General features: G+C 34.9%; 1 protein-coding gene across 3 annotated transcripts; it reads right to left on the bottom strand.

The window, feature by feature from the left end:
- Positions 1-1,544: 1,544 nt before the first annotated feature.
- On the bottom strand, positions 1,545-10,805 carry LOC128855248 (adiponectin receptor protein). Of its 3 annotated transcripts, none has more exons than XM_054089978.1 (7): positions 10,680-10,805; positions 7,351-7,854; positions 3,252-3,350; positions 2,753-3,105; positions 2,364-2,665; positions 2,214-2,293; positions 1,545-2,140 (listed from the first exon to the last, which is right to left on the bottom strand). In XM_054089978.1, the coding sequence occupies exons 2-7, from the start codon at positions 7,708-7,710 to the stop codon at positions 2,006-2,008; spliced, it is 1,329 nt and encodes a 442-aa protein (XP_053945953.1). In that variant the 5' UTR covers positions 7,711-7,854; positions 10,680-10,805; the 3' UTR covers positions 1,545-2,005. The 3 variants fall into 3 exon arrangements, with proteins under 3 accessions (XP_053945953.1, XP_053945954.1, XP_053945955.1); XM_054089979.1 differs by having other exon boundaries at positions 10,602-10,692; XM_054089980.1 differs by lacking the exon at positions 10,680-10,805 and adding an exon at positions 10,377-10,534.
- Positions 10,806-11,304: the final 499 nt, after the last annotated feature.

The raw sequence follows: 11,304 nt of genomic DNA, 5'->3' as shown, positions 1-11,304 counted from the left end.
TTATATGAGATAGAATAATTGAAAAGAGGCTTCATATCTTCCAAGGCGAATCTATTACAGGTGGTATCATTAAATCAGCTAATTTGTTGTTTTTTTTCTTTCGCCGTGTCCATGTCAGCACAGAATGAAACAAGGCGAATTCATTCTTTGTTATTTACTTTGCCAATATTATGCTTTGACAATCAGACCTACAAAAAAACATTGTTGTTGGTCTAGTGTCACCACCTTTAAAGCGGGCAGTTTCTCCAGATTTTCAAATTTTCCATTTTTTGTTTTTTTTTTTGCTTTAAAAATTCACTTACAATCTAAAGAACATCTTTTCAATGTTTTAAGCTTAATAGAAAGTCTAAAAAGTCCTTATAAAGTCAGTGAAGTGATGAGCGTCGAACGAAAGATGATTAAGCACGAAAATTTTAAGTGCGTTTTTCTCGAAATACGGTTTTTTCCGCGCTGTCGAATATAACTCAAAAAGTAATCAAGATATCAACTTAAAATTGTACAGGGATATTCTTTAATGTCATAATTTCTATATGAATTAAAAAAATGGGGAAAAAATTCGCGGAATAAAATGCCACAAAAAAAATGAATTTTAAGGCGAATTTTCCTACTATTTTTTCCTCGAAAAAATTATCGTGAAAACTTGTATTCACATAGAAAGTAGTATGTACGCCAATTCGAAAAATATAGTTTTGAGAAAACCGCATCTAAGGTTTGAATACATGAAAATTCCCCTCCCAGCGCTCGAACGCAAAGAATAGAGTCGTCACGGTGGAGGATCTATAATACAAGAAATACTCAAATTTACGTTCTAAAATTTTTTTGACATATTCTTAAAAGATTATACTAACATTTTATGAAAAAAAAGTTGCTTTTTGAAATTTTACAAGTAACTGTCCCCTTAATTATCGCTAAAAAGTTGTTTATAATGTTTATAAAAAAATGTAATTTTTTTCACTTCAAATTTTAATTTTTCTACTTTTTCTTTCACAATAAGTAAGAGCAAAGCGGAATCACTTGTTTTAATGAAAGTTTTTGGTCTGGTTGATATCAGTTGATTACAAGAGGCTGTACATTCCACGGCGGAAAATTTTGTATATTCATTTAAGCGTGAATATTATTATGTAATTTATTTTAAAATAATAAATACTCTATTTTTCACAAAAAATGATTGAAAAACTCGTTGTCTGGAGCTGCCCCTCTTTAATGAATGCGCCTTGATATGTTCTATATGAGAATCCATATATGTCAAAAAGTGAGGTTACAATGCTACAATTTTTATTTTATTTTTTTATTATTTTTTTTTTAATTGCGCAGATTTTCCCAAACACCTAAAAATGATTGCACTTATTAGTCTATTTCAGATTACTCAGCGCCATGGATTGAAATTTGTGTAAAATATATGTGTGAGCGCTTAATAGATTAGAAATGGTACCTATTGAAATTAATTTGTGGAATGTGCCAATAAATTTGTTTTTTTATGATTCTGCGTATTCTTCGCTTATCTCTCTGCATGCTTTCGTGTTGTGGTTATAATGAACGAGTGATTGAAGTACATTCGATTTGGCCTCCGCCTCTACGTATACATGTTTTTTATTATTATATGTATGAGGGTTTATGTACGTAGGTGTGTATAAGAAATTAACAATACCTTAATGTTTTTTTAATAACTATATGCCGATAACAGTTAAGCACTTTATCTTTTTACTACTAATTGAACGCGCTAATTTCGTTCCAACAGATATGAGAATGTGTATGCTTTGTATTAATTTTTCTATTTTTAAACCTCCATATTTGAATTTTCCATTATAATGTAAGTTATGAAAGATACTAATGATTAAATTTTATAACTTTTAGCTTCTGCATTTCGTTTGTAAACTTTTCTTTTTTAAACGCCTACAGCCAACTCCTTGCTATAAATGTTGTTAACACAAAAAATTTATGAATACATAACCAATAGCTTTAGCTTATAAATCTGTATACTCTGTATATTTTCCTGCCCCTCAGCTTAAAAAGTAATTGGTTCGTGAGGTACAGTACATTCGCCGACCGTTACTCGATACATTGCCATCTCGGATATTCCATGGTAGTGCACAAATGCTGCAGCAATAACAAGTATGTGGAATAACTGATGCGATTGGAACTGTTTGTGTAAGGATAAGAGTTAGAGAAAAACATGCACAAATGCACAAAATATATGAATATTAATTACTTACCCATATATCAAATTTGCCTGGAAACCATCTCTCCGGTACACGTAATGCATACAAAAGTGCGCCAAGTATATAAAGCAGGCCTCGAGTACGTATAGAGATGTACAAAATTAAATCTTATTTAAAAGGTACAAAGAAAAGCAAACAACTCACCCATTAAGATTAGCCAACCCAAGCTAGCCTGACTGATTTGACTGAACCAGCCCTCCATAAGACTGTAATGAATAGCCGGTATTATGCCAGAGAGACCGAAACTCATAAAGACACCGGCGCGCAGTGGTCTCAAACCAGGCTCAGAGAATTTATCCCACAGCGAGACAATAATTGACAGCGAGCCCAATACGCATACCACAGACAAATATATCACTTTAGGCTGGTAATGACAATAGAATCCGTAATACAACCAGGGTACAAAGGAACCCATTATGAGAAGCGCAATTCCACAGTAGTCCAGTCTGTAGCATAGCAAGTAGATAATACAAACAAAATATAAGTAATTATTGCCAATAAATATAGACAATTCTCACATCTGTTTCACTCACTTTGAAAACAGTCTTCCAATCTCTACCGAGTGGCAGCTAAGTGTGTGAAAAGCGAATGAGAAGCCTAGACAAATGATTGCGCCGGCAAAGAAGGCGCCAAATATGATTTTTTCTTGTATTTGTATTTCAACTGAAGGACGTGACAAAAAGTAAAGAGCTACACCAATGAAGGCCACACAACCTAGCAAATGTGTCCAGATATTGCCGGTTTCGGTATGCACACGAAATATGGACTTGAAGCAGGCACTGAACGAGGGCAGTGGTGGACGATGACCGCGATGTAGGAAATCATTATCTTGCAGCCACTTAGGTAAGTTTTTATAGTGACACACCATCCAACTAGCCTCCCAAACCTGAAAAGAAGAGTTAAAACCCATTGCAATTAAAAAAAAATTAGCAGATATTTGATTTCAAAGAGTTTCTATAACCAAGATTTTCACACGACCCGGCATTATGACTTGAGCAAGCATACAACAATAAAATATGCATAGCTACTCACTTTACGGACGAACTCCTCAGCCTGCTCGGCGGCATTGTGAGCTAATGCGCCCAAATCGATTTCGTCTGATAAAACTCCAGCCTTCAACACTTCGGTCATCTGAAATTGTGTAACAAAAAGAGTTTCACAATTAAATATATATTTTGATATTATTTTATTAATGTTAATACAAATATAATTCTATTTTTTTTTTTAATAAATTAATCTTACGCTGATATTAAACCCGTGCGCGTTGGCCGGGACGTCAAAAAAGGTTTTAATTTTTTATTATATACAAAACTCTAAAGATTTCCTTATTTTATTTATGTCTTGATTTTTAAATTAAATTGAGTTTTTTGTATTACAGAAGATGTAAAAAATTATCGCAAACCGAATATTACTGGCAAATTCTGATCTTATTACAGGTTTATATTTTTTTGTATAGGCATTAACATATTTAAGAAGCATCTTTACAACAAAATAACGAAACTTTGTAAGTATGAATGAACTCTCTCATTAACCCTCCGTTGGGCACCCGGGTCTGGCCAGAAAATTCCGACTTTTTCGACTTTGCACGTGAATTTATCATATTTATCTAATAGCTAACGACTTGAGCTTCCAGGTAGCTTCTTAAAATTTAAATTTCTATAGATTTGTGGATTTAAAAAGGATTCTCGAACAGGACGAAAAAAGGCCGGACCCGGGTGCCCAATCGAAGGTTTTAAAAAAGGTGTCCAACGGAGGGTTAAACATAGCGGAGAAGCATAATTTTTTTAAATTTATATTTATTCGCGGTTGTGGCGGAAATTTTCCCCAACATTTTAGCTAAGGAATGACGCAATATTTTTCATAACTTCCTACTCCACCAACAAAATGAAAAGTAGTCTACTAACTTCCTTGATTTCTTATCTATTTGAATGTTTCGTATGAATGTAGTATAATAGTTTTGTAGATAGCGAAGTATGAACCAGGCAATCCTACGAAATTCAATGAAAAAAATTTATTTACAAAAATATTCCGCGAATTCTTGTTTCCCCTTGATAAGAGTGCCAGAGCAATAAAGTACAAGTAATTTTAGTGTAACAATTACAGGGTGATTAAAGAGCGAAGCAGAGCTTTGACATCAAATATTTGGATACACTAATATTTGTTTACTTTTTTCTACTACTCATGCTTTGAAAAACTTAGTCATGGATCGATACTCAGTTGAACAAGTAAAAGCTGATTTATGAAAATAGGCGTCGCGTTTTCAGCTCAATGGATACGTTAATTGCCGCATTTTCGGTACTCAAAACCCAAAAGTTATTGAAGAAAAAACTATGCATTCAAAACGAGTTACTGTTGGGTGTAATTTTTGAGAATTTGAATTTCAAAGCCTGCATTAAATGACATGGACTTGGATAAGACTTAGACAAGACATGGGCTTAAACAACACTTGATACACAGCGCATGCCCATATTGCAATCGAAGTCCCCAGCACGCATTATCTCACGAAACTTCAAGAAATGATTTACAGCTCGAAATGAGTCATGAAAAATTCTGATACGAGGGGTGCCTTGTATGTGTCGGGATTTGGCAACCCTGGTGTTGCAATCTGGCAACTGACAGCTGTATCTCAAAGTTTGACATTTTTTGGCTGTTACGTACTCAGAACGTTTTGAAATACCAGCGCTATTTGGGTTGTTTACAGTAACTTAAAAGATTCATCTCGGCCCAAAAATGGAGTTAAATCGTGAAGATTTTCGTGCGATTATTTTTTACAACTTTCGACGTGGATTAACTCAGCAACATTGCATGGATGAACTTAATTAATTTTGCGCGATGAAGCTCTATCAAGGACCAGTGTTTATCGATGGTATGGTGAATTCAATCGTGGCCGCAGTTCACTCCAAGACGAATTTCGTGAAGGTCGTCCAAAATCAGTTGTTGTTCCGAAAACCATTGATACTGTGCGCGAACTGATATTGCAAGATCGTCATGTGACCTATCAGGAGATTGAGGCAATCTTTGGCATTAGTGGGACCAGCATACATTAAATTTTGCATAAACATTTGACTGTCAAAAAAATTTGTTCGCGTTGGATACACACAATTTGTCAATCGCTCAAAAAAAGGCTCGTGTCGATTGGTCGAAGGAAATGCTCAAAAAATACGATCGCGGGGCTTCGAAACACGTCTATGACATCGTGACAGGTGATGAATTATGGATTTACGCGTATGAGCCCGAAAGTAAACAGCAGTCGACTGTATGGGTGTTTCAAGATGAGCCAAATCCAACAAAAGTTGTTCGCGCACGAAGCACTCCCAAGCAAATGGTCGCCTGTTTCTTCGGAAAAACTGGACATGTCGCAACCGTACCACTAGAACAACGCAGAACAGTAAATTCTGAGTGGTACACAACCATTTGTTTGCCAGTTGTCTTCCAAGAAATTAGGATAACCAATCGCCAAAGACGGACCCCTCTTCACCAGGACAATGCGAGCTCTCACACATCGGCTCAAACAACTGCATTTTTGAGCACCCAAAACATCGAACTAATGGGTCCTCCGCCATATAGTCCTGACTTGGCACCGAATGACTTCTTTTTATTCCCGTACGTAAAAAACAAACTGAGAGGTCAACGTTTTTCGACACCTGAAGAAGCGGTTACGGCATTCAGAATGCATGTTTTGGAGGTACCTCATTCAGAGTGGCAAGAGTGCTTCGACAATTGGTTCAAACGCATGCAAAAGTATATAGATCTTCATGGAGAATATTTTGAAAAACAATAAAGTGATTTTCGATGATTAAAATTTGTTTTTGTTCTCTAATCCCGACATATAAAAGGCACCCCTCGTATGCGCATTGTATTGTTGTGGTGGGTCTTTAACGGGTATTATGATTCATACATATCTGCCCGAGACTAAATAACATGATAAAAAAAAATAGAATTTGAACAAATTTTGTTGTTTTTTATTTGTAAAAAAAGATTGTCGGTCAAATTGAATCGCCCTGTTGTTGCCTTTTTCTAGAGGTGAAGCTATGGTACTTACACAATTCGCCAAGAAACTCTTGAATCAAAAAAACTGTACAAAAGGCTTTTTCGTTAGTTTCATTTTTATATCAAGCAAGGCGCATTCATTAAAGGTGCTGACACTAGGCCAACAACAATATTCTGTACATTTGATTGTCAAAGCAAGGTATTGAGAAACTAGAATAGAAGTATTGAATTCGCCTTGTTTCATTCTGAGCTAACAGCCACATGGGCACGGCGAAAGAAATAAACAACTCAGCTGATTTATCAACAAAACCTTTAATAAATTCGCCTTGATATCAAGTAAAAGTCAAACATAATTTTGGACTAAAGGCAATAAATAAATTTCAAAGTAGTATTTTTAAATAAGAACTTGCTTTTCCAATTCCACTTTAACTCCGTACTGACATCTTTTATATTGCGCTTGATTAACTAGTAATGGCCACTCACAATGTATAGAATGCGGTGTGGAATTTGAAAGAATCCGCTGATTTGCTGACGTAATAAGGTATATGACAGCGAACGACAAAAACTACGCCACTGCTCATGCCACTTCGTTGCCATCTGAATGTCATCTATGGTCTGAACAACGAGTGATTTCATTTCAACGTTTTTTTTTCATTTCATTCGCCTCTCTCTGTGTCAAAACGCCCCCAACCAAAGCTATTCACACAATTTTGCTTCGGATTGCTAAACCTTGTAATCTGTCATCCTAGGATCATAATCGCTCGCAATCATAGCACTTTCCTTGTATACTTTCTTTGTCATTTCTCTTTTTAACATTTCACAACAAACAAACTGATGTCAAAAGCGCCACGTCACGGCCAGAAATTCACTACTTCCTTTTTTTTCGACTACCCGATTTTGTTTAATTATACATATATATGTATATATATATAGGTATGTGTATATATAAGAACTAATTTCATATACCAAAATAATGACAATTTGCTGTAGGTGATTATCACGAATTTGCACTTAAGTTCAAAAATTTGCGATAAGGAAAATGTCACGACAGTTTATAGAGTATGGCTGCAATTCAACACGCTTACAATTTCGAAAAAAAAGATTGCAAAAAACAAACGTAAACTATTTTGTGATTACTTACCTCAGCCTCAATGAGTTGCGTGTCTTCAGGTGTAGATGGCAAAGGACAACCAGCATCGTCTTCTTCCACCAACTCATCATCATATTCGAGCAAATCCAGATCGTTCGTACTAAGCGAATCTTCGGGTCCCCAACCCCGTCGCTTACGCAGTATCATTTTCACCTCCTGGAAAATAATATCCTCGTCATCATCTTCTCCATCGCTACGTCCCATTGATTCTACGCACGAGTGCACGGGTGACTCAAATTCACAACCATTTTCCGATGCCGCATTTGCCATTGGAACCTTACTATCGACAAGAAATTCGCTTTGCGAGACATCACGTGCCATAAGGCTTGTAACAGATGTTACTGGTTCCATTTTATGTTTATTTTGTGATTTTGATCGGAGATATTTTCCTACGTTCTCTATTTATACAGTTCAACTATGGGACTGAATGAGACCGAAGGTGAGTGCCTGTGGAATCTCTTAAACGCTATATTTTCGCTGAAGCTTTTTTCGATGCTGAAATAGAAAAGAAAAAAACTAGTTGAAATCATATGCAAAACTGTGAAATGAGAAGAGCTTAAAAGACATTGTAAATTATGCACTTGCTTTTGGTTAAATTAATTTTTGAAATCCCTTTTGTTTCTAGAATATAAAGGTTTATTTTTAATTCAGTAAATTTTATGACATATTTCAATTTAAATTCTCTAAGTTTTAGTTTATCCTCGACATTGTCATTTATTTAAAAAATTACATACCCAAAAATGTTTTTTTCACTTTCTAGTGACTCTCAGTGTGGCAAACCTGTCCCAACTACTTCGACAATTTCTCAGCTTTTATTATACGGCAAATGAAAATATGTAGTATTTGCAAAGTAGAAATAAATATCAGCGCACTCACATAAACTATGTAGGTATGGTAGAATACATTTATTCCTTATTTTGAGATGATCTATTTATTATGATATTCTGAGCACAGCACTTGAACAAGACTTCATTTTGCTGCCACTTACCTCTTGTTAACTTTTCGCCTATCAGAACTGAAATAAGCAAATAGCCAAGGCTTTGCAAATAGCCATTTCGTTATTAGTCCATATTGCATACGAGTACATATACATATAATTTGGCGTAGCAAATTCAGGAAAATTACGTACTGCTACATAAATATGTACAACTAATTTTTTATTGTTTGTATATAATGGTTTTATTTAGATCAACAAAGTGGTAAATAAACGAGAAATATGTAAATTTGCCGGACGGCGCTAGGGCTGGCTTTCCATAATGGCCACGAAGGCTTTGCGTATAATGTCTAAGTGCTTCGACTTAATTGAAATATTATTACACACAAATGCAGTAAGCATATAAATCTTTTGATTTATAGTATTTTTTTATAAATATCATTAAGATTTAATATGCAAATTGCTTGTGAAAAATGCTTATTTTTTTGCATAAGTTTCAAAAATTGCCACACGCTTATTCTACTTCAATACAGGCACCGAGAAGATACAATATTCACTTATAAGCACTTTTTATTGATTGGACATTGTATTTAAAGCTTTTTTACTATATTATAATTTATGTTTTATTTAAATTCTATTATTAAAAATGTCCACCTAACGTTTGTAGTGTCGTTCAAAATAGTTGCGAGAGACGAACTGTCAAACGAATAATATTGCGAAAAGAATAAAACGAAAAAAAAAAAAAAGTCAGTCACCAAAAGAGCACAATTTTCTAATACTATTTATTTTAGAAAATATTAAAAAACAATGCGTTATTGAAGTATACTACTACTACTTTACATTATACTACGCTAAAATGCAAGGCGCATCATTAAAGGTGGTGGCACTAGACCAATAACAATGTTCTGTACGTTTGATTGTCAAAGCAAAGTATTGGAAAACTAGAAAACAAATAATGAATTTACCTTGTTTCATTCTGAGCTGATAGCCACATGGACACGACACAAGAAAAGAAAAAATCAGCTGATTTACCAACAACACTCGCGTTGGGTAAAATGAGAACTCTATTGATTGAGGGTTATGACCAAGGATGATATATACCAGGTTTGCTGTTGCTGTTGTAGCAGCATAAACATTCCCCATACTTACATACGGGGAATGCTGCTGGAGTGACAGTCCTTGGCCGGATATATATAAATCCGGGTCGTTCCGGTTACGTAGAACCGACTGTCGTGGAAACGTACCATGTCTGCTCGTTAGATATGCTGAAAAAAATTGTTTAAGGGAACTTGGGATTCTACGTCATTCTTTTTGTGTTTCACAAAATTTAGCTTTAGCTTAGAGAAACACAAATCGAATGACTTCGGCCTATCTGTCAATTGCGCTCAGAGCCGAATAACGGTCTGCTAGGTAGTACACCTCACCAGGGTTATGACCCTCAGACGACAGTGCCATTATTCGCTTATTTCAATCTCAAGCTTTACATATGTACATGTGTAGAAGTTTACGAGAATATTTTATTAATTCCTGAAATAAATCCAGAGTTTTTATTTTCGCCTGCGCCACTTTCTTTTTATAAAACAAAATAAAAAAAAATAACATTTTTACTGTTTTTCTGTTCTGTCTACATTTGTATTTATGGATTTGGATTGGCCTGGATGTCTTCATTCAAAAATTTTGCTTCCATTATTTTATCAACTATGAATTATAAAACCTTGGTTTAATGTTTACTGGGTTAACAATTGCGTTATAAAGTTGTCTTCAGCAACAAGCAAATACGTAATTCTATATGAACCCTAGGAAGTTACGACCTTCCCCATAACAATGTCGGGACCCTGCTCTTTTCCATGAGTGTTGTGAGATGCCACCACCTAAATATTCTCTGGCCATATCGAAAGTTCAGCCCGGCGCGACCATACATACATATGTATGTAAGTAGATTAAAGTATATTAAACGTCGCATTGAAATTTTCCAGAGTGATATTTTAATATGCAGGGAAAGTAGCAACACTGAGTAGAAATATATGTATGTATATGCATATGTACAAATATATACGAATGCATATTACCAAACTTTACCCACCTGACGTGTTTGTTAAGAACATTGATTACTTCCCTATTCTCACCCTCGCCATACCAGCACAAGAGCGGGTGCATTTACCCAGAAATTACATAAATTTATAACTTAGTATTATTCGCCTATATTTAAAGCGAAGTATTGACTACAATTTACACATCTCTTTTACATTCAGAAGTAGGCCAATATCGTTTGCCTTCTTCTTTGTGTTAGCCAAAAAATCACTCTTACCTTACAATATATTACAGTTAAATCCTAGAGCCTCTACAAACTGTTCATGTTATGGTTTGACACAACGTTCGAAATTACCTTTTCATAAATTTCAGCAAAATGCTGAAGCTTCAAATCGAAGCGTGAAAACACGGAAAACTTTCCTCACCCAACGCAAAATAAAACTTTGATAATTAAAAAAAATAAAAGACTATCAGTAACTACGTGAGAGTTGCCATCTCCAGTGTAAGTAAAAAATAGCCACTGTTTCGCTATAAAACAAAAGATATAAGATTTGATGTTTATAACAACGCTAGGGTTTTATGCGAGGTAGGAGATATCTCGGTGAAAGACCAAAATTAAGAAAACATTTTTCTAATAGCGGTCGCCCCTCAACAAGCAATGGCAAACCTCCGAGTGTATTTCTGCCATGAAAAATCTCCTCATAAAAAATATCTTCCGTTCGGAGTCGGCTTGAAACTGCAGGTATCTTCATTTGTGGAACAACATCAAGACACATACCACAAATAGGAGGAGGAAATCGGCCAATCACCCAAAAAGGGCGTACGTACCAATTATATATGTATATAGATATCGAAAGTCAAACGTAAATTTTAAACATATTAAAAACTTGAATAACAAACTACTCGACCGTTTACAAAACCAAATACATCATTGGAGATTTAATTAAAATATACTTATTTTAATGAAAATACTTAATATT

This window comes from Anastrepha ludens, chromosome 2 (genome assembly GCF_028408465.1).
Source record: "Anastrepha ludens isolate Willacy chromosome 2, idAnaLude1.1, whole genome shotgun sequence".
NCBI lineage: Eukaryota > Metazoa > Arthropoda > Insecta > Diptera > Tephritidae > Anastrepha > Anastrepha ludens.
Note: the sequence above shows the minus strand (reverse complement) of the source record. Positions and strands in the feature narration are given on the sequence as shown.

Excerpts from the sequence above, each read along its gene's own strand:
- LOC128855248 (XM_054089978.1), bottom strand. The coding sequence starts at position 7,710 with ATGGAACCAGTAACATCTGTTACAAGCCTTATGGCACGTGATGTCTCG. Across the intron at positions 3,351-7,350 it reads CGCAACTCATTGAGGCTGAG|ATGACCGAAGTGTTGAAGGC; the intron begins GTAAGTAATCAC and ends ACACAATTTCAG. Across the intron at positions 2,141-2,213 it reads CAGGCAAATTTGATATATGG|TTCCAATCGCATCAGTTATT; the intron begins GTAAGTAATTAA and ends TTACACAAACAG.